This window comes from Chiloscyllium punctatum, chromosome 21 (assembly GCF_047496795.1).
Source record: "Chiloscyllium punctatum isolate Juve2018m chromosome 21, sChiPun1.3, whole genome shotgun sequence".
NCBI classification, from domain to species: domain Eukaryota; kingdom Metazoa; phylum Chordata; class Chondrichthyes; order Orectolobiformes; family Hemiscylliidae; genus Chiloscyllium; species Chiloscyllium punctatum.
Window position 1 is genome coordinate 3,828,462 of NC_092759.1, and position 22,375 is coordinate 3,850,836.

Here is a 22,375-nt window from a genome sequence, read left to right on the forward strand (position 1 = left end):
AAAGCTAGAACGGCTGGTCTGAGAGAGCTGCCCACACCCAGCCAGGCTGTCTCTATTGTTCCAACTTGGTGGGGGGGGAGAAGCAAAAGAAAAACCTCAAGCTGTTTACTTTCTGAGAGAGAGCTCAAACACCTGCGCCTTACGACCCATCTCTTCGGGAAAAGAAAACCAGGAACAAAATAACCTCTTAAAGCCACAGCATCCTCTCAGCAGGAACCGATCTAGTGAACCTTAGTGCTGTGCCATTTCCACTGCAAGTCAACCCTTCCTGGGTTGCACAGCTGCACACAGCGTTCCATATTGAATGCGGAGGGGTGATAGATACAGGGCAGCTGTCAGAGGTAGTTTTCTTTACTCAGAGAGTAGTAAGGGTGTGGAATGAACTGCCTGCAACAGTAGTAGACTCGCCAACTTTAAGGGCATTTAAATGGTCATTGGATAGACATATGGATGAGAATGGAATAGTGTAGGTGAGATGGGCTTCAGATTGGTTCCACAGAGCGGTGCAACATCGAGGGCCGAAGGGCCTGTATTGCGCTGTAATGTTCTGTGATCTCACCTCAGGCAGCCCTCCATCTCTGGACTGCAATCCCCTTGCAATAAAGGGCACGCAGCTTAATTTACTCTGTGGTTATGTGGTCAGTGGCTGCACACTGCAGTGGGTCATGGTCCTGTCAGAAAGACTTGGGAAACCCTGCCCGTCCTGTCCACTCCCTGCCATTGGGTTTAATTTTAAAAATGCGGCAAGGACATTTCCTCAGTCAGTGGTGGGGGGTCGTTGGCAAGGCTAACGGTTTATTGCCCCGTCCCTAGTTGCCCCTTTAGAAGATGGGGGGGGGGGGGGGAGTGAGCTGCTTACTTGAGCCACCGCAACACCGTGTGGTGTAGGGACACCCACTTAACTCCGTTAGGGAGGGAGGGAGCTCCAGGATTCTGACCCAGAGACACTGAGGGAACGGCCGATATATTTCCAAGTTGGGATAAGGAGAGGGGAACTTGCAAAGGGGGTGGTGTTCCCGTGTGTCTGCTGCCCCTCGTCCTTCTAGATGGAAGCAATCGTGGGTTTGGATGGATCTTTGGTGAATTGCTGCAGTGTATCTTGTAGATGGTACACACTGCTGTTATTCAGTATCGGTGGGGGAGGGAGGGGATGTGGTGCCGATCAAGCGGGGGGGGGGGGGGGGGGTGTTGCTTTATCCAGGATGGTGTTGAGCTTTCTCGAGTGTTGTCGGAGCTGCCCCCATCCAGGGGCAAGTGGGGGGGAGTATTCCCTCACCCTCCTGACCTGTGCCTTGTTGATGGTGGGACAGGCTTCGGGGCGGGGGGGGGGGAGGGTAGTCAGGAGGGGAGTTGCTCGCTGCTGCTATTCCCAACTTCTGAGCTGCTCCATCAGCCGCAGTATTTGCAGGACTGGTCCACAACAGTGACCTCCATCTCAACCACAACAAGCAGGAGTCGCTGGAGAAACTCAGCGCAGTCTGGCAGCGTCCGTGGAGAGAAAGCGGGCAACGCTTCGGTTCCAGCGACCCGCTGCCAGAACTGGAGGGTTCTGGGGAAAAAAAAAGGTGAGTGGACCTGAAACATGAGCTCTGCTTTCTCTCTCTCCGCAGATGGGTTTGCAGAGCACCTTCTGCCCTTGTTTCAGGCCTTCAGCATCCCCAGTTCCTGGTTTTAGTTAAGAGACTTTTTGCTTGTTCTGTTCAGAGGAGCTTCGGTGCTATGACATGGTTAAAGTGCACCACCCTGTGGCTGATCACAGATTTGCAGCTGTGGTTGGTATTGAGTTTCGATGGGGGGAACAAGACAAAAGCTAAGAGTCATAGAGATGTACAGCACGGAAACAGACCCTTCAGCCCAACTCGTCCTAACCTAATCTAGTCCCATTTTACAGCACTTCATCCAACCTTCCTATTTGGGGTTTAGAGGGATATGGGCCAAGTGCTGGCAAATGGGACTAGATTATACCCTAATCTAGATACCTTTTAAATGCTGTCATTGTACCAGCCTCCACCACTTCCTCTGGCAGCTCATTCCATACACGTACCACCCTCTGTGTGAAAAAGTTACCCCTCATGTCCCTTTTAAATCTTTCCCCTCTCACCCTAAACCTATGCCCCTCTAGTTCTGGACTCCCCGACCCCAGGGAAAAGACTTTGCCTATTTATCCTATCCATGCCCCTCATGATTTTGTAAACCTCAATAAGGTCACCCCTCAGCCTCCGACGCTCCAGGGAAAACAGCCCCAGCCTGTTCAGCCTCTCCCTGTCGTTCAAACCCTCCAACCTTGACAATATGCTTTTCAGTTTTTTTCGGAACCCTTTCAAGTTTCACAGCATCTCCCCCACAGCAGGGAGACCAGATACAGCAGTATTCCAAAAGTGTCCTGTACAGCCCCAACATGACCTCCCAACTCCTGTACTCAATGTGCTGACCAATAATGGAGAGCGTACCAAGCGCTGGCTTCACGATGCTGTGAGTCCACTTTCAAGGAGCTATGAACCTGCGCTCCAAGGTCTTTGTTCAGCAACACTGCCCAGGGGAACAGAGTACTGTCTGCCCAGTATTTAGCTTGGTGGCCCAACAGGCAAATCGCAGCCCATCGAATATGTGCTGGGCACCCCATGGGTTTACTCGTGGAGCATTCCAAAGGCATTAACTGTTTGTGAAGCACTGCAGGGCATTCAGGAAGCTTAGCTCCATCTATAAGACCGTAGGAAATAGGAGAGCAAATGAGGCCATTCAGCCCATCGAGTCCACTCCGCCGTTTAATCATGGCTGATGGGCATTTCACTGCCACTTAGACGCACTCTCCCCGTAGCCCTTAAATTCTTAATCTTGCAAGGAGTTATCAATCTCTGCCTTGAAGACATTTAACCTCCTCCACTGTTCTCTGTGACAATGGATTCCACAGGCCCACCACTCTCTGGCTGAAGAAGTACCTCCCTCGTTTCCGTTCTAAATTGATCCCCTCTAATTCGAAGGCTGTGCCCACGGGTCCTAGTATCCCCGCCTGACAGAAACAATTTCCCAGCGTCCATCCTTCCTAAACCACGCATTATCGTGTAAGTTTCTATTAGATCTCCCCTCAACCTTCTAAACTCTAATGAATACAATCCCAGGATCCTCAGCCATTCCTCGTATGTTAGACCTACCATTCCAGGGATCATCCGTGTGAATCTCCACTGGACACGCTCCAGTGACACTATGTCCTTCCTGAGGTGTGGGGCCCAAAACTGGACACCGTATTCTAAATGGGGCCTAACCAGAGCTTTATAAAGTTGCAGAAGCACATCGCTGCTATTATATTCCAACATGCTTCCATTCCATAACAACACCCCTCCTCCCCCAAACAAAATAACGTGAAACCCACATGTGAAATATATAATCAATGCTCACTCCCATACAAGGCTTTTGACACCCTTTTTTGAAAGGGCAAGCTTTCTAGATTTCTCCCTCACTTTGTGTGGCTCCAAGAGGAGGTCAGAATCCTGCAGCGAGTAACTCGCCTCCTGACCCTCAGTAGCAGCGGTGTGCACCATCTACAAGACGCACTGCAGGAACTCACCGAAGATCCTCAGGCAGCACCTTCCAAAGCCACAACCTCCGCCCTGTGGAAGGACAAGGGCAGCAGATACACGGGAACGCCACCCCGCTGCAGGTTCCCCTCTGAGCCACTCACCATCCTGACTGGGAATTCTATTGCTGTTACTTCGCTGTCGCTGGGTAAGATTCCCGGAACTCCCTCCCGAAGGTGGACTGCAGTGGGTCAAGAAGGCAGCTTACACCCACCTTCTCAAGGGGGCAATTAAGGACTGACCCAGCCACCCATATCTGAGTGAAGTAAATATGCTGAGCCCTTTCTGCACCAAAGGAAAGACATTTCCTCTGTATACCCTGTTGAGTCCTTTAATTACCTTAAAGCCATTCATTAGATGCTCCCTTGATCTTTGACATCCTTGCTGCATAATTACACGAAGGGTCACTGCTTAAATATCGGGTGTCACCCGCTTAAAACGAAGACGAGAATTTTGTTTCTAAAATCCGAAAGGACTGCTGATGCTGTAAAGCGGTGACAAAAGCAGGAATGGCTGGAAAATCTCAGCAGGGCCTGGAGAGAAATCAGAGTTGAGGTTTCGGGTCGAGGGACCCTCGCTCAGAACTTGAGGGTTGAGAGCGTTGGGAGCCAATTCCTGAGAAGGTGGAGGAATTGTTTGTTTTAAAGGCTGCAGTCCGTAGGATTCCTGCTCAGCGTGGAGCGCTGAAATGTTCCCAGGGCTGTGGATTTGAGGTTGCAGTCAGATTAACCTGATTGAACAGTGAAGGAGATTAGAGGGGCTGAATGGCAGACTCCAGATTTGCGTGTAAACCCGTTCTCTTTTTGAGTACGGTCAGCTCGGTTTGGGGTGGTACAAAGCCGAAATAATTTGCAGCGGTTCGGGAGCATCTCTCTCTCTCTCTCTCTCTCTCCCTCCCTCTCTCTCTCTCTCTCTCTCTCCCCGTCTGATGCCCTTTCTCCTTCCCCCACTTCAGGCTACCGAACATTCAGCTGAACCGCCCCAAGTTTGTGATGATGGCTTCGTGTGAGTCTCCCGTCTCCCTGTACAAGCGATTCACGGTCAAGTACACACTCCTGAACAACCTGCAAGACTTCCTGGCTGTGCGGCTGGTGTGGACTCCAGAGAGTGCCCTCAGCTCACAGGCTGGTGAGTGAGTGACAGGGTGGGACGCTCTGTGTACCTTGTACCAGCCTCTCGGACGCTCCGAATCCGGCATCCTACTCTCCCGGCGATCAGGGGAGAAATGGAACGAGAGCAGACAGCAGCAATGGTTCCGATGTAGCCTGTGCCAAGATTGGATTAGATTCCCTACAGTGTGGAAACAGGCCCTCCGGCCTAACCAGGCCACACCGACCCTCCAAAGAGTGACCCACTCCCCCCCCGACTAATGCACCTAACACTATGGGCAATTTAGCATGACCAATCCACCCTAACCTGCAGAGGGAAGGAGAAATGGGGTTAAGGTTTCAGGTCTGTGACTGGGACATGGATTCATAGAATCCCGACAGCGTGGAAAGAGACCCTTCAGCCCAACAGGTCAGAGTATCCCACCCAGACCCATTCCCCAACCCTATTACTCTACATTTATCCCTGACCTAACCTGCACATCCCTGGACACTATGGGACAATTTAGCACGGCCAATCCACCCTAACCTGCACATCCCTGGGCACTATGGGACAATTTAGCACGGCCAATCCACCCTAACCCGCACATCCCTGTGCACTATGGGACAATTTAGCACGGCCAATCCACCCTAACCTGCACATCCCTGGGCACTATGGGACAATTTAGCACGGCCAATCCACCCTGACCTACACATCCCTGGGCACTATGGGACAATTTAGCACGGCCAATCCACCCTGACCTACACATCCCTGGGCACTATGGGTAATTTAGCACGGCCAATCCAGCCTAATCTGCACATCTTTGGACTGTGGGAGGAAACCGGAGGAAACCCACACAGACTCAGGGAGAACGTGTAAACTCCACACAAACAGTCACCCGAGGGTGGGATTGAACCCGGGTCCCTGGCGCCGTGAGGCAGCCGCACTAACCACTGAGCCACCGTGCCACCCCAAAGGTGTTGAGATGCCGTCGGATTCGAACAATCGAGTGAGGATCAAACGGGAAGGAGGGGGTGAAAGATGGGAGAGATTGAACAATGGAAGGGTTCACCCTCCTGGGCTCCAAGGGACAGGGACAGAAGAAAGGAAACAAATCCTGTTGCAGCAATGGATGTGCCAGTGTCTGGAAGTTAAAAACCGAAGCGCAGGGAGGAAATGTGAGGAGCTAGATGATTGATGTTTAATGGGTTGTGGAGTTGAGGCTGATATCGAGCATGTTGAATGGGGCAGAAGGTTCAAGGGGCTGAATGGCCCCCTCCTGCTCCTAATAGTTTTGTGCTCTTTGAAAATAAACCAGTAAAGAAGGGGAAACTAAATGGGGTCTGGAGCGCTCTGTCAGAGGGTGTGGTGGGGGCAGGTTCCATTAAGGTTTCCCGGAGAGAGCCCGGCAGCTACCTCAAAGGGAGGTCCGTCCAGGGAGAAGGCGAGACAGTTACTGCTCGGCAACGATGGGCCGAATGGCTACCTACTGCACCAGTCCTGTGATCTTTCAGGCAGCACACTGGTTGTAGTGAAGCCGGAGTGGCCAAGCGTGTGCAATAATATCGCTGCGTTTGTTTACCACCTGTGGATGAAGGCAGAGCCTGGCAGTTGGTGAAGAGGGAGAGGAATGCTGTTGAACCTTTCTCCATAGTAACGCCATGGCCAATCAGCAGCGACACGCCCACCCTTTGCTCCTGCCGTATATGTTGTTGTTGTGGTGGGTTTGAAATGTGGTAAACTTGCGTCATGGCTGAGACACTGGGAGCTGCTGTTCACTTCCCTCAGCCCTTCGTGTTGAGAGTCATCCTCTCTCCCTGTCTCCATCTCCCTTGACAGGAAAGAAGCTGTCAGAGGAGGATCTCCGAGCTGCTGAGACCACCGCCAACTCCGTGGTGTGCCACACACCCCTCAACCACTTGGGCTACTGCAAGAAAGGCAGCTCAGTGACGTACACAGTCGCGTTCCAGGTGCTGCGTGCCGGCCTTTTCGAGGTAAAGGGGACACGGCCAAAACACATCGTCCCACTGTCTGTAAGGACAGTCTCCCATGCCTAACTCACCCTGGGCACTATGGGACAATTTAGCACGGCCAATCCACCCTAAACTGCACATCCCTGGGCACTATGGGGCAATTTAGCATGGCCAATCCACCCCTAACCTGCACATCCCTGGGCACTATGGGACAATTTAGCACGGCCAATCCACCCTAACCTGCACATCCCTGGGCACTATGGGACAATTTAGCCTGGCCAAACCACCCTAACCTGCACATCCCTGGGCACTATGGGACAATTTAGCCCGGCCAAACCACCCTAACCTGCACATCCCTGGGCACTATGGGACAATTTAGCACGGCCAATCCACCCTAACCTGCACATCCCTGGGCACTATGGGACAATTTAGCACGGCCAATCCACCCTAAACTGCACATCCCTGGGCACTATGGGGCAATTTAGCATGGCCAATCCACCCCTAACCTGCACATCCCTGGGCACTATGGGACAATTTAGCACGGCCAATCCACCCTAACCTGCACATCCCTGGGCACTATGGGACAATTTAGCACGGCCAATCCACCCTAACCTGCACATCCCTGGGCACTATGGGACAATTTAGCATGGCCAATCCACCCTAATCTGCACATCTTTGGATCGTGGGAGGAAACTGGAGCACCCGGAGGAAACCCACACAGACACGGGGAGAATGTGCAAACTCCACCAGGACAATTGCCCGAGGGTGGGATTGTCCCACGTGTTTGATGCGATTTAATCCCAGGCCAGCTGTGAATTATAATGACCTTGTATTTCCTCTCTGTGTCTCTGACTGTCTTTATGAAGTGGTGGAGGTTTCGAAACACAATCAGTGGCAAGATATTAAAGTTTGTTCTTGCTTGTGCTCTTGTCCTATTCCCTTGACATTCTCACTCTCCCCCATGTGTCTCTCTCGTTTCCTCCCTCCCCCCGCCTCCCCGCCTCCCTCCCCCGCCTCCCTCCCCCCCTCCCTGCCTCCCTCCCCCCCTCTCCCCGTCTCCCTCCCCCCTCACCCCATCTCCCTCTCCCCGTCTCCCTCCCCCCCTCTCCCCGTCTCCCTCTCCCTTCCCCCCCCCCCCCCGTCTCCCTCTCCCTTCCCCCCGTCCCCCTCTCCCTTCCCCCCACCCCCCCTCTCCCTTCACCCCCCTCCCCCTCTCCCTTCACCCCCCTCCCCCTCTCCCTTCACCCCCCTCCCCCTCTCCCTTCCCCCCGTCCCCCTCTCCCTTCCCCCCACCCCCCCCTCTCCCTTCACCCCCCCTCCCCCTCTCCCTTCACCACCCCCACCTCCCTCCCCCTTCCCCCACACCCCCTCCCCCTTCCCCTCCCCCCCACCCCCCTCCCCCTTCGCCCCCCACCCCCCTCCCCCTCTCCCTTCACCCCCCCTCTCCCTTCACCACCCCCACCTCCCTCCCCCTTCCCCTCCCACTCCCCTCCCCCTTCGCCCTTCGCCCCCCTCCCCCTCTCCCTTCACCCCCCCCCCCCCCGTCTCTGTGCCCCTCCCCGTGTCCAGTTGAGCCAACACATGAAGTTGAAGTTACAGTTCACAGCAAGTGTGACCAACCCACCCCCTGAGGCGCGGCCGGTCTCCCGCAGGAACAGCCCGAGCAGCCCCGCAGTCCGGGACCTGATGGAGCGGCACCAGGCCAACCTGGGCAGATCGCAGTCCTTCTCCCACCAGCAACCAGCACGGAGCACCCACCTCATCAGGTAACAGGGGTGGGGGGGGGAGGGGGTGGGGGGAGAGGGGGATTCGTTCACCCGGGGCCTCAGGGAGGGCTCATTCTCCAACCTCTACACCCCCTCCATATCCCTGTGAACCCCCTACACCCTCTCGCTATCCCTGTGAATCCCCTACACCCCCTCCCTATCCCTGTCACCCCCTACACCCCCTCCATATCCCTGCCACCCCCTACACCCCCTCCATATCCCTGTCAGCCCCTACACCCTCTCGCTATCCCTGGCACCCCCTACACCCCCTACACCCCCTCCCTATACGTGTCACCCCGTACACCCCATCCCTATCCCTGTCACCCCCTAAACCCTCTCGCTATCCCTGTCACCCCCTCCATATCCTGTCACCCCCCTACACCCCCTCCCTATCCCTATCACCCCCTACGCCCTCTCGCTATCCCTGTCACCCCCTACACTCTCTCGCTATCCCTGTGAACCCCCTACACCCCCTCCCTATCCCTGTGAACCCCCTACACCCCCTCCCTATCCCTGTCACCCCCTACACCCCCTCCCTATCCCTGTCACCCCCTACACCCCCTCCATATCCTGCCTCCCCCTACACCCCCTCCCTATCCCTGTGAACCCCCTACACCCCCTCCCTATCCCTGTGAACCCCCTACACCCCCTCCCTATCCCTGTCACCCCCTACACCCCCTCCCTATCCCTGTCACCCCCTAAACCCTCTCGCTATCCCTGTCACCCCCTACACCCCCTCCCTATCCCTGTCACCCCCTCCCTATCCCTGTCACCCCTACACCCCCTCCATATCCTGTCACCCCCTACACCCCCTCCATATCCCTGTCACCCTCTACACCCCCTCCATATCCCTGTCACCCCCTACACCCCCTCCCTATCCCTGTCACCCCCTACACCCCCTCCATATCCTGTCACCCCCTACACCCCCTCCATATCCCTGTCACCCTCTACACCCCCTCCATATCCCTGTCACCCCCTACACCCCCTCCCTATCCCTGTCACCCCCTACACCCCCTCCATATCCCTGCCACCCCCTACACCCCCTCCCTATCCCTGTCACCCCCCTACACCCCCTCCATATCCCTGCCACCCCCTACACCCCCTCCCTATACCTGTCACCCCGTACACCCCCTCCCTATCCCTGTCACCCCCTACACCCCCTCCATATCCTGTCACCCCCTACACCCCCTCCATATCCCTGTCACCCTCTACACCCCCTCCATATCCCTGTCACCCCCTACACCCCCTCCCTATCCCTGTCACCCCCTACACCCCCTCCATATCCTGCCTCCCCCTACACCCCCTCCCTATCCCTGTGAACCCCCTAAACCCTCTCCCTATCCCTGTGAACCCCCTACACCCCCTCCATATCCCTGTCACCCTCTACACCCCCTCCATATCCCTGTCACCCCGTACACCCCCTCCCTATCCCTGTCACCCCCTACACCCCCTCCATATCCTGTCACCCCCTACACCCCCTCCATATCCCTGTCACCCTCTACACCCCCTCCATATCCCTGTCACCCCCTACACCCCCTCCATATCCCTGTCACCACCTACACCCCCTCCATATCCTGCCGCCCCCTCTGCCCCCTCCGCCCCTACACCCCCTCTCTATCTCTGTAACCTCCTACACCCCCTCCCTATCTCTGTAACCTCCTGCACCCCCTCCCTATCTCTGTAACCCCCTCCCTATCTCTGTAACCCCCTCCGGCCCCTACACCCCCTCCCTATCTCTGTAACCCCCTCCGGCCCCTACACCCCCTCCCTATCTCTGTAACCCCCTCCGGCCCCTACACCCCCTCCCTATCTCTGTAACCCCCTCCGGCCCCTACACCCCCTCCCTATCTCTGTAACCCCCTCCGGCCCCTCCCTATCTCTGTAACCCCCTCCGGCCCCTACACCCCCTCCCTATCTCTGTAACCCCCTCCGGCCCCTACATCCCCTCCCTATCTCTGTAACCCCCTCCACCCCCTCCCTATCTCTGTAACCCCCTCCGGCCCCTACACCCCCTCCCTATCTCTGTAATCCCCTCCGGCCCCTACATCCCCTCCCTATATCTGTAACTCCCTCCGGCCCCTGCATCCCCTCCCTATCTCTGTAACCCCCTACACCCCCTCCAGCACTGCTCATCCAAGATCAGGATCTCAAACACCCTCCCCGGCCTCCCCCAGCTGGATATCACGCTCCATCTCCTTCAGAGAAGGATTGACGGAGACCCTTTGGCCCACCTGTTGTGAGTCTGTCGGATCCATGGCTGTTGCTCCCCGGCCCAGCTCGTTTCCTCACACCCGGTTCCCTCCCATTAGCCGAGCATTAGAGCTGCCCACTCCCTCCCACCCCGGTCCACTCCAGATCCTGAACCTTTCCCTGTGTTTATATAAATCTAAAGCTACTTCCTCACTCTGCCTCCCTACCAACATAGGGCCCTCCTGCTTCTGTACCCTTTGGCCCCCGGGGACGGTTTCTCCCAGTAACCTTCTGCATTCCCTCTTCCCCCACCCACCCACCTGTCTGTCCGCCATCCAGGCCTCTGTCCATTGGGAACGTCACCTTCCCCCACCCCCCCATCCCGGGCTGTCTGCTATTAACATCGAACATTCCAGCGCAGTCCGGGCCCTTCGGCCCACAATGTTGCACTGACCTGTGGAACCAATCTGAAGCCCGTCTAACCCACACTATTCCATTCTCGTCCATCTGCCCATCTAACAGCCATTTAAATCCCCTTAAAGTTGGTGAGTCTGTTACTGTTACACGGTGTTCCACGCCCCCTACTACTCTCTGAGTAAAGAACCGACCTCTGACATCTGTCCTATATCTATCACCCCTCAGATCCAAGCTATGTCCCCTCGTGCCAGCCATCACCATCCGAGGGGAAAGGCTCTCACTGACCACCTTATCTAACCCTCTGATCATCTTGTATGCTTGGCCCTCAGTGACCAGGTCTCTCTCTGCTTCCACCCCTCTTCCCCCCCCCCCCCCCCCCCAGGACTGGGAGCGTGATGGAGCGTCGAGCGATCACTCCACCCGTGGGCTCCCCCATCGGCCGCCCACTCTACCTCCCCTCGGAAAAGGCCGTGCTGTCCGTCGACAAGATCGCCAAGCGAGAGTGCAAGGTGCTGGTGGTGGAGCCCGTCAAGTAGGGAATGGGGGGTGGGGAGGGGGAGTGAGGAGGGAACGGCTGGTGCCGTCTCCTCCAGCGAAGCTAGGGGGACAGCGCAAAGCATCCCGCTGCTCACCCCTCCCTGGGGAGAAGCCCCGGGCTGGGTTTTTGTTTAATGGTCGTCGCCCTTCCCGCGTCACGTCGGCCTGGGAAGCCCCGAAGTTCCCTCGCTTTCGGACCGTAGTGAGCGCGCGTCTCATGTTGGGTGAAACCACCACCCCCCACCCCCCCACCAGGTGGTGTCCAAAGTCATTTCGTACAGGGGAGGGGGAGGGTGCTGCAGAAACATGTCCCTCTGCAGATCAGCTGCGTCCACCAGCGAAATGGGTCCCCCCTCGTGTTTCAGTGGGGGGGGGGGGTTGAAATATCAAACTCCAGCCCCTCCCCCGTTCCCCCGACTGAATGCTTGGGTGGCATCCCCCCACCCTGGGGCTCCAATTCTGTGTCCCGCGCTGATAGAAACTCCTCCCACCTTTCTGCTGTTACGCATTGCTCCGGTGCCCCAACTCTTCTCTCTCTCTCTCTCTCTCTCCCCCCCCCCCCCCCCCACCACCACCATTGAGATCGCCAAATCTCCTGTCTCCTTCCCCGCGCGTGTGGGATCTTGAACGTCATGTCATTGGCAGCGGCCGAATGCCCAGGCAAAGGGATCTCAGCTGGCACGGTGCCCCCCGCCAACAATGCTGAGCTTCAGTCTTTGTCGGGCTGTCTGTCTACTGTAGGTGATCCGTTTCCCCCCCCCCCCACAGTTGGTTATTTGTGAAATTCCTGTTGAGGGTAATGGCAGCCAAAGCTGTAAATGAGTCGTGGAGTCACCGAGATATACAGCACAGGAACAGACCTTTCAGTCCATCTCATCGAGTCCCATTAGGATAAATAGAGAAGGTCTTTTCCCTGGGGTCGGGGGAGTCCAGAACTAGAGGGGCATAGGTTTAGGGTGAGAGGGGCACGATATAAAAGGGATCTGAGGGGTAACTTTTTCACCCAGAGGGTGGTGTGTGTATGGAATGAGCTGCCAGAGGGAGTGGTGGAGGCTGGTACAATTACAACATTTAAAAGGCATCTGGATGGGTATATGAATAGGAAGAGTTTGGAGGGATATGGATTTTTCTGATAGAAATTTTTTTTCTGTACTACTCAGCTTAAAATTAAATTAATACACGCAGCATCTACAGATATGATTTAACGTTTCGATCGATTCTGGGTGGTGCGTGCGGCTGTATTCATCGCCCACCCGATCGGTGCCAAGAATTCTCAGACTGCGGTAATCCTTCCAGTTTCCTTCCCTGCAATGTCTGTCCTGTTATCTTATGGAGATCATTCACTGTCTGCACTTCCCCTCCCCTCTGTTCCACGTCACTACCACTTGCTGCAGGACGGAAGGTTGGTTCATCTCCCTCCCCCCACCCCAACAATACCCATTGATCCAAAACCTTACGTCTGTCTGTCTGTCTGTGTGCGTGTCTGTCTGTCTGTGCGTGTGAGAGTCCCCAGTCCTTGTAGGAGCAGCTTCTGTATGCACACCTTCTCCAAATCCTGTCAGAACCTTGTGCGTCTCAATCAGAAACTCCTGCTCATTCGGAGGACGGCCCAAGCTTTTGTAGCTCATCCCTGGAGCATTTTCTGGTCGATCCCTTGTGTCCTGAAGAGTGGTGACTGTGAGTGGACCCCGGACTCCAGGTTGGAGAAAGGAGGCTGACTGAGTCAGCTACAGTGGCACAGACCTAGATTCACTGACCCTCAGTTGCCCTGCTCCAGAGCCTGCAACCAAACGTTATTGAACTTGAAAGGGTTCAGAAAAAATTTACAAGGATGTTGCCAGGGTTGGAGGATTTGAGCTACAGGGAGAGGCTGAACAGGCTGGGGCTGTTTTCCCTGGAGCGTCGGAGGCTGAGGGGTGACCGTATAGAGGGTCATGAGGGGCATGGATAAGATAAATAGACAAAGTCTTTTCCCTGGGGTCGGGGAGTCCAGAACTAGAGGGCATAGGTTTAGGGTGAGAGGGGCACGATATAAAAGGGACCTAAGGGGCAACTTTTTCACACAGAGGGTGGTGCGTGTATGGAATGAGCTTCCAGAGGAAGTGGTGGAGGCTGGTACAATTACAGCATTTAAGAGGCATTTTGATGGGTATATGTCAGAGAAATTAACCCAATAAAGCCGAGATCTCTGAAACCAGATCGGGTGAAATTGACAAGTTGTTTTAATTGACGAGGCTGACCCAGAACTGACGGTCTGTGCAGGTAGATTAAGGGTTCTCTTCCTCGAGCTGAGGAAGAAGCCAGGTTTTATAATCATCTTGTACAAGAAGGTTAATTAAAATGGGGAAAGATACAATGTATTTGAAATGGAGTAATCCATTGGTGACAATGGTGACAATTGGAAATCAGTTATCGGAACAATGTCCTGATTCTCGATGCAACGTAACATCCCAACAGTATCAATGGGATCAGGAGAGTCCCATTCTCTTTTGTAGGTCGGTGAGAATATCTCTTTTGAACCAGTAAGGTGTTTCCATTGTCCTGTCCTGGGAGTGAGGTCTTTGGTGGTGCCCCTCTGTCTGACCTGTTCTTTGTGTGGCTTTGGTATTGCTGGGTTATGAGACTGCCCTGGGACAGCTGTGTTGATCTGGCATTGTTAGTGGGTGTTGGGAAGTGTATTCCCTTGTCTGCGAGTGCTGTCTGGTTTCACTTGTCAGCCTGCTTGGTCATTGCTGAGGCATTCTGGGTGTTTCTGGTATAGTTTGGCCAAGTTTGCTTTCCTGTGTTCGGTGTGGGCCTGCTATATGGGTAGGTAGGGTGGCAGATCTTTTCCCACAGTGGGTTACTGTTTGGAGGGTTAGCCGGGACTTGTTGGGCCAAAGGGCCTGTCGGGATTCTGTGATTCTCTGACTGCGTACCTATCACACCAAATGACTTGAGGCTCCGTATCCCATTGGCTCCAGTGGGGGGAGGCTGACCCTCTCTCTGCATTATAAAAAGGTCAGTAGAATGCCCTCAGCGGAAACCATTCACCCATCCTGCCTGTGCTAGCCCACTGCTCTCTGCAAGAGCGGCTCAGTAGATGGGCCAAGTGCTGGCAAATGGGCCGAGCTTAATCTCGGATATCTGGTCGGTGTGGACGAGTTGGATCGAAGAGTTTGTGCATCTCTATGACGAGCACCAGCCAAGCACATACCTGACCCCTGATCAGTTTGAGAATTCTTTACTCTCCCCACGACACCGATCTGGTGGGTGATGAATACAGCTGCACACTGCTCCCAGAATCGGTCGCAACGTAAAACCATACCTGGAGATGTGGTGTGTCTCGATGTAATGGAGCAGCACCAGGAGAATGTGTTGGTCATTAACCTGACGTCCTTGACAGATTTAGCTAAGCTCTACCTTCGCCTGGAGAGGCCCAAATAGGGTCAGTTCCACCCGTGTAACATTGCGGGTGACTGCAGGAAGTAGATCCCAGTGACAGGACAGCGTTTAGACGGGTCAGGGTTTTGGATTTGACCCTTCAGTGCAGGCCGTGTACATTAACAATGACCAACGTTTCAGCTAGCCTTGACAGTGACCACGGTCTGTCCTAGACCAGATCGCATCCCCTCAAAATATCTGAAGGAGAGAGCCTGGAGTCAGACCTACTGCTTATATTAAAGGCAGTGCCGTGTCCCAGATGCAATTTGACTGGTCACATTACTCGATGTTAAACAAAACACAATTTATTCAAATGCTGTGGTTAAAATACAAGAAGAATTTAACTCTATCGGAAAACTTAACTGAATAGCAGGTGCCTGTTGCTAATTAATTCAAGGGTGGCACGGTGGCTCACAGCGCCAGGGGCCTGGGTTCAATCCTACCCTCGGGTGACTGTCTGTGTGGAGTTTGCACATTCTTCCCGTGTCTGCGTGGGTTTCCTCCGGGTGCTCTGGTTTCCTCCCACAGTCCAAAGATGTGCAGGTCAGGGTGGATTGGCCATGCTAAATTGTCCCATAGTGCCCAGGGATGTGCAGGTTAGGGTGGATTGGCCATGCTAAATTGTCCCATAGTGTCCAGGGGTGTTTGGTTTAGGGTGGATTATTCAGGGGTAAATGTAGGTTAGGGAAATGGGTCTGGGTGGGTTACTCTTCGGAGGCTCAGTGTGGACTTGTCGGGCCGAAGGGCCTGTTTCCACACTGTAGGGATTCTAAATCTAATGCTTTAAAAAAAAGCTGTTCCAATATCGGAACATCTCATAAACACACCCCTTGGTTTAAAAAAAAAGCAGATTCAGAAAACAGATTTTGTCCTCCCAATAAAGGCAGGGACCGAGCCCCCCAGCTTCTAGCTTGAATTGAGAGACGGGGGAAAAATAGGTTCCACTACTTCAGACCCACAGGAGCAACTGCTCTCAAGCTAAAACCTAAACATTAGAAAATAAAACTCAAACTCCTGGTTTGTGAGAGCTGGCCACACCCAGCCAGGCCACTTCTACTGTTCCAACCTTTTTTTAAAATTAAAAAAAACCAAGGCCTCTCAAGCTGTTTACTGGCTTTCCAAGTAGACAGCTCGGTGCCTCTGTTTTACGAAAAAAAAACCAGGACAAAATAACCTTTTTAAAAACACCACAGCTCCACAGGGCCAGTTAAGAAATGCACACTTGGGAGAGATTTGGACAGTGAGGTCTCTGCCCTTCTGCTGCACCCTGCCCAGCTGTTAAAGGTATTAGGAATGATCTGTGAGGGTCTCAGGGAGGTCCACCAATTCCCCCAGGAACGACGGAAGCAGAATTTCGATCAAACCAACTTCTGCAGCTCTTGGTGGCAGGAATTTCCATTTGTACTTCTCTCTTCCTCTACGTCTACACCCGTACGTGTTTGCACTCTGCTGGCAGGTGGGACTAGATTGGGTTGGGTTATCTGGTCGGGTTGGACCGAAGGGTCTGTTTCCGTGCTGCACATCTCTATGAGCCTCTGCTGCCCCCCCCCCCCCAGTCTGAGAGAGAGTCCGGAGTGGGCTGATTGGAGCATATGGTGCAAAACCTTGAGTAATGTTTGTTGAAAACCTTGCAGTCCTTTGCCAAGCCTTCTCTTGCCTAGGGGTTGGAAGTGGTGTTGTGCTGACATGTCTTTGAGTCAGCTCCCTGCAATCGAAACATCACGGGGACACATTTCACTGGACCCATCTGCGTACGTGTGACGATAAACCTCATTCAATTCAATGCAGGGGAGAGAGAGGCAGTCGGCCTTGAGGCTACCATACTGAAGGGCTGAATGGCCGCCTCCTGCTCCTATTTCCCATCATCTTAACCCGCGAGCAGAGGGGAACGGGTTTCTCTTGATCTGCGCTATCAGCTCCTTCAATCGTCTCAAACATCTTCCCCTGGGTCGCCTGGATTTGAGCACATTGAAGCAATTTAACCCTTTGAGTCCCCAGGATCATTCTGGTAAATCTGAGGCTGATACCCCTCCCCTTGCCGAAGGTCCGGGGGCAGGGATCTAGCACTCAGCTGAACACACCATCTCTCCAAGTGGGGGGGTCTGAGGAGACTTTTACATAACTCCAGTGTACCTTCCACCCTCCCCACTCCCTTGTGGACGAGCCCCTGCAGATAGAAGATCAATGTGCGTTCGTCTTTGACGTCAAACGGCAGCTGCTACCAGAGGAACCTCGATTATCTGAGAAGTAGTTTGTTCAGTGAATCGAATGCCAGAAACCACAGTTCAGCCGAGCATTGGGGCCTTGCGATCTTGCTGGATAATCGAGGTTCCTCTGGGTGCGTCTAGTTTCCCATTCTGGTGGGGTTGGGGGTAGAGAGAGTGAGCTATCTGAGGTTTTTTTTTTGTTGGGACAGTAGGGCAGGGGGGAGGGCTCATTGTTAAACGTGGAGAGACAGGGGTGCAATCAAAAGTCTCCGGAGGAGCAGCTGCCCAGAAATGAAACCGTTCCCCTGCCCACCAGTTTTACCATTTACTGCAAGGTGTCCAGAGCCCCTCCCCACCACCGTCTCCCATCCCACAGGTGAGCAGCCAGTCTCAGCCCCTGCTCCCAAGCGCTCACTGTGTACGTTGCACTGCCCCCTCCCCCAGCCACTGTGGTGGGGGTTAGCCCTGTGGTCAGCGGGTGCCCAGCCCGTTCCTGATCCTCGGTGCTGGCTGGGCGAGCGTCGGGTTCTCTTCGTTCCCAGTTGCCGTTTCTCCTGGCATGTTTGCAAATGCGCCGTTCACCCAAGCACATGGCACTCTACTCACCGCTGAGCCGTGCCAATAAACAAAAGACAGGTTCTTGATCCATCAAGGGGAGAGTGAGGAACATCGCATCATCCGTGATTGAATGGCGGAGCAGGGTTGGAGGGGCCGAATGGCCTCTCCCCTGCTCCCATTTCTTACTGTCCAACGTGAGTGCATTCCCAACACCGTCTCTTTCTGCCCCTGAGTCTCTGTTTACTGCACACTCCTGCCCAGTGCTGTGGCCTCACTCCAGATGATCCAGTTGTGAACAGAGTGGGCAAAGTGTTCAGTGGCTTCTCAAACCCGCCCCGAGCCAACCAAGGAGCAGGAGCGTTAAAAACTAAAGGTGTGATGGCTTCCTCGCTAACCCCGTGGACCTGAATGTTTGTGGTGGGTGGTCACCCAGGATATTAAGTTGTTTGATGTTTTTATTATTTTTTTTACCTTGCTAATGTGATGATGCGTCTGTACTCACGATCGATAATCAGCGTCTTTTTACTTTGTTTCGGAAAGTGAATTTGCACTTGAGTTCTAACACTGAGCTGTGAATGTGAGTTCCGGTCACTGATCTGAGCATCCCTCGGTCCGAGTGCGTGCTCACACACACACACAGCTGCCCAACACCAGTGTTGTCCTGACCAACAAGAGAGATGCCAATGTGTGATATGAGGCAATCAGGGATTGCCTCTCGTCAGTCAATGTCCCTTTTTTTAACCCTACAGTATTCTGCTACCTTCTCCCTTGGAGCTCACGTGAACCCTGGCCTCTGCCTGTACCAGTATGGAGAGATTTGCCCAAAGCCAAGGAGGTGGAATATGTGGCCTGGCTTCCTAAATCTGTTTAGAAATTAGGGCGCTCTCATTTCAGAGAGGGGGAGTGAGGGGAGAGATGTGTCCCTCCGAGGGGCACACATCTGAAACTCTTACTCCAGTGGGAGAGGCAGGGTCCTTGGAAAGATTTCAGCCAAAACGTTTGACCAACGAGGGTCTCGGGGGGTGAACAGGAAAGTGGGGGTCGAGGCCACAGTCAGATCGGGTTGCAGCATCGAGGAGCTGAATGCCCTGCTGCTGCTCCCAGTTACACTCACAATTTGTGAGACCCTCTCCCCTCCCCGCCCACCCCCATCTCCTCTTGCCCCTCACCATGGACACTGAGGTGGTCCCCTGAGCGAGAGTGTTGCTAGGATCGGAGGGGGTTAGGGCCCAGTGACCTGCTCGTCAGGTACGCCAGGCCAGTTTCTCGGGGACTGGGTTCTGTCCGGTGACCCCAGGGTCGCCAGTGCAGTGGGGCTGGGTGCTTTCACTGGGGGTTGGGGGGGGGTGGGGGGGGAGGATGGTGCAGCCAGTCCTGAAGGGAGAGCGAGCCTGGGCCTGGCCGCTCTCTGGCTTTTGCTTTGAGGGGTCTTCACAGTAAAGGGACCCTCCCTCGGTGCACACACTCCGTGTTGTTCCCTGGTGCCTCTGAAACCAGTGCACTACCCCAGAGGTTAGCAGGTTTGTGGTTTCACACCCTCCTTCCCGAATCTCTGGTGCAGGAGGGCCGAAGGTAACAGTTCACTGGCCCCTTTGCCCGTGCATGCAAGTTCTTCCCCAGTCTCTTCCCTTCCCCCCCTCAGGGCCACAGCTCACTCTGTCGTGTCTGGAGAGCTTTGTATTTGAACAGAGCCCAACGCCAAACAGGAGCAGAGGTCCCTCGTGTCCTGAACAATGATCTGTACCAATCCAAGAAACCCCTGAGGTTGAGGAATAAGCAGAAACGTGGGAGTCTGCAGGAGTCAGGAAAATCTGAGATCTCCTCAGATCGCCAACAGTCCCAATGTTGCTCTGGTTTCCCCAGCCAATCCCCTATCTCGGGGGGGTTGGGGGGAAAAGGTCAGAAGGACCCAACTACACTGACCTCTGAAAGATTACCCCATCCCCCAGATGCACATAGAGGGTGTGAGGAGAGCTAACGCCAGCGAACAGGGTGGTGGGGTGGGGAGAGAGTACCTGGGGGCTAGGCTCAGGCCACATCCTTCCCTCAGATAGCACGGTCCCCACTTGCTGCAGACAGTGGTCGAGCAGAAGGATTTGTTTGCTGGAGCAGTCCAGGGTTCAGCTATGCTGAGTGAGATCACTCCCATCAGCTACCTCTGGGAAGCCCTTGCGCTGAGATACTACGATTGGAATAATTGCAGGAATCCAGATTAATCCAGAGCCAGTGGTCAGTGGTCTCATGTTCTCCTTTCCCCAGTTCCAATTGCAGTGTTTGTAAGGGAATAAACCTATTACCGTGGACTACACTACTGAAGCAAGTACACTGTATACTTGAAAGGATCTGATCTCCCCAAAAAGCATGAGAACAGGCTTTCGGTACAAAGACTTTTTTTTAAAAAAAGAGATACGTTTGATGATAGAATGCACTTTATTTTAATGTAACTTATTCACTGTGTGATATTGTTTTAATATTGGGAAAACTGGAATCTTTTGTGTATGTCTGATGTTTTGTTGAGCCGCTGTGTTTACTGTCACGGAGGGAGGAGGGTCAGGGTGTTTTAACAATCGGTGTCACTACAGAGCAATCCCTTCCCTGCTGCCTCCCTAATGGGGTGATTTAAGAGGGCAGTGCTGCTTGCTGGACCTGTCCTAACTGCTCGTATGTTCTGGTCATGGTATGTCGCACTGTTGGAAATAAATGACTGTTCATCACCTGGACGTTCCACGGTCAGTTTATTCCACGCTGCTTCCTGATATGGAAATGCTGTCGCTACAAGAGCAAGTCAGAGGCAGTGTGGGGGGGGGGGCAACTCACCTGACTGTCCCCACAGCCTCTCCACCTTCCCCAGGGCCAAGGGGGTTCCACCTCACTTTGCATGGGCTCCAAGAGCAGGAGAGAGGCTGTGAATCTTGCAGCGAGTCACTCCCATCCTGACTCTTCCCCCCTCCCCCCCCCCCCCCCCCCCCCCAAAGCCTGTCCCACCATCGACAAGTCAGGGAGGGTGAGGGAATACTCCCCACTTGCCCCTGGATGGGGGCAGCTCCAGCAACGCTCAAGAAGCTCGACACCATCCAGGGACAAAGCATTCCCCCCCCCTGCTTGATTGGGAGCACATCCACAAACATCCCCCCCCCCCCCCACCGACACTCAGTCACACTTGTGTGTACCATCGACTCACCACGGCACCTTCCAAACGCACTAGTAGAAGAACAAGGGCAGCAGTAACATGGGAATTCCCTTTGAAGCCACACTCCATCTTGACTTGGAAATCTACTTTCCCTTCAGTGTCACTGGAAAAGGCAGAACAGGTTAGCTCTGTTGCTCTATTTCTTTTTCCCTCTTTTCTTTTGGATGTCTGACCCTCCTGTTTATTTTGAACCCCCCCCCCCACACACACACACACACACTACTGCCTAACTGTGGTAATGCTTATTTTTTCCCCAGCCCCCATGTGTGTGTGCAGGTGTGAGACACAGTGAGAGACACAAGGTGCACGAATCTTCATTCAATTTCCACCACCAGGAAGATAGGAAACACCCAAGTGGCCAGTGACAAGCAGTGTCCTTCTCAGAGGGCAGCTCTGTTTGTTTGTAGGACAGGTGTATGAAGAGAGATTGGAGCATAGAGTCATAGAGATGTACAGCATGGAAACAGACCCTTCGGTCCAACCCGTCCATGCCCACCAGATATCCCAACCCAATCTAATCCCACCTGCCAGCACCTGGCCCATATCCCTCCAAACCCTTCCTATTCATATACCCAAACACCTTTTAAATGTTGTAATTGTACCAGCCTCCACCACTTCCTCTGGCAGCTCCTTCCATACATGTACCAACTCTCTGTGTGAAAACATTGCCCCTTAAGTCCCTTTTATATCTTTCCCCTCTCACCCTAAACCTATGCCCCTCTAGTTCTGGACTCCCCCACCCCCGGGAAAAGACTTTGTCTATTTACCCTATCCATGCCCCTCATAATTTTGTAAACATCTATAAGGTCACCCCTCAGCTTCCGACGCTCCAGGGAAAGCAGCCCCAGCCTGTTCAGCCTCTCCCTGTAGCTCAGATCCTCCAACCCTGGCAACATCCTTGTAAATCTTTTCTGAACCCTTTCAAGTTTTACAACATCTTTCCAATAGGAAGGAGACCAGAATTGCATGCAATATTCCAACAGTGGCCTAACCAATGTCCTGTACAGCTGCAACATGACCTCCCCACTCCTGTACTCAATACTCTGACCAATAACGGAAAGCATACCAAATGCCTTCTTCACTATCCTATCTACCTGCAACTCCACTTTCAAGGACCTATGAACCTGCACTCCAAGGTCTCTTTGTTCAGCAACACTCCCTAGGACCTTACCATTAAGTGTATAAGTCCTGCAAAGATTTGCTTTCTAAATTAAAATCTATCTGCCACTCCTCAGCCCATTGGCCCATCTGGTCAAGATCCTGTGGTAATCCACAGTAACCTTTTCCACTGTCCATTACACCTCCAATTTTGGTGTCATCTGAAAACTAACTATACCTCTTATGCTCACATCCAAATTATTTATATAACAGACGAAAGGTAGTGGACCCAGCACTGATCCTTGTGGCAGTCCACTGGTCACAGGCCTCCAGTCTGAAAAACAACCCTCCACCA

The 22,375-nt window shown here is 53.8% G+C and overlaps 1 protein-coding gene across 1 annotated transcript in view; it reads left to right on the forward strand.

Annotated features, from left to right (window-relative positions):
- Nucleotides 1-19,067, forward strand: part of trappc14 (trafficking protein particle complex subunit 14) — a 64,442-nt gene extending 45,375 nt beyond the window's left edge. Inside the window, 4 exon segments of the mRNA XM_072591457.1 lie at nt 4,531-4,703; nt 6,501-6,655; nt 8,204-8,400; nt 11,390-19,067. Coding sequence (XP_072447558.1) covers nt 4,531-4,703; nt 6,501-6,655; nt 8,204-8,400; nt 11,390-11,543 — 679 coding nt within the window. The 3' untranslated portion in view covers nt 11,544-19,067.
- Nucleotides 19,068-22,375: the final 3,308 nt, after the last annotated feature.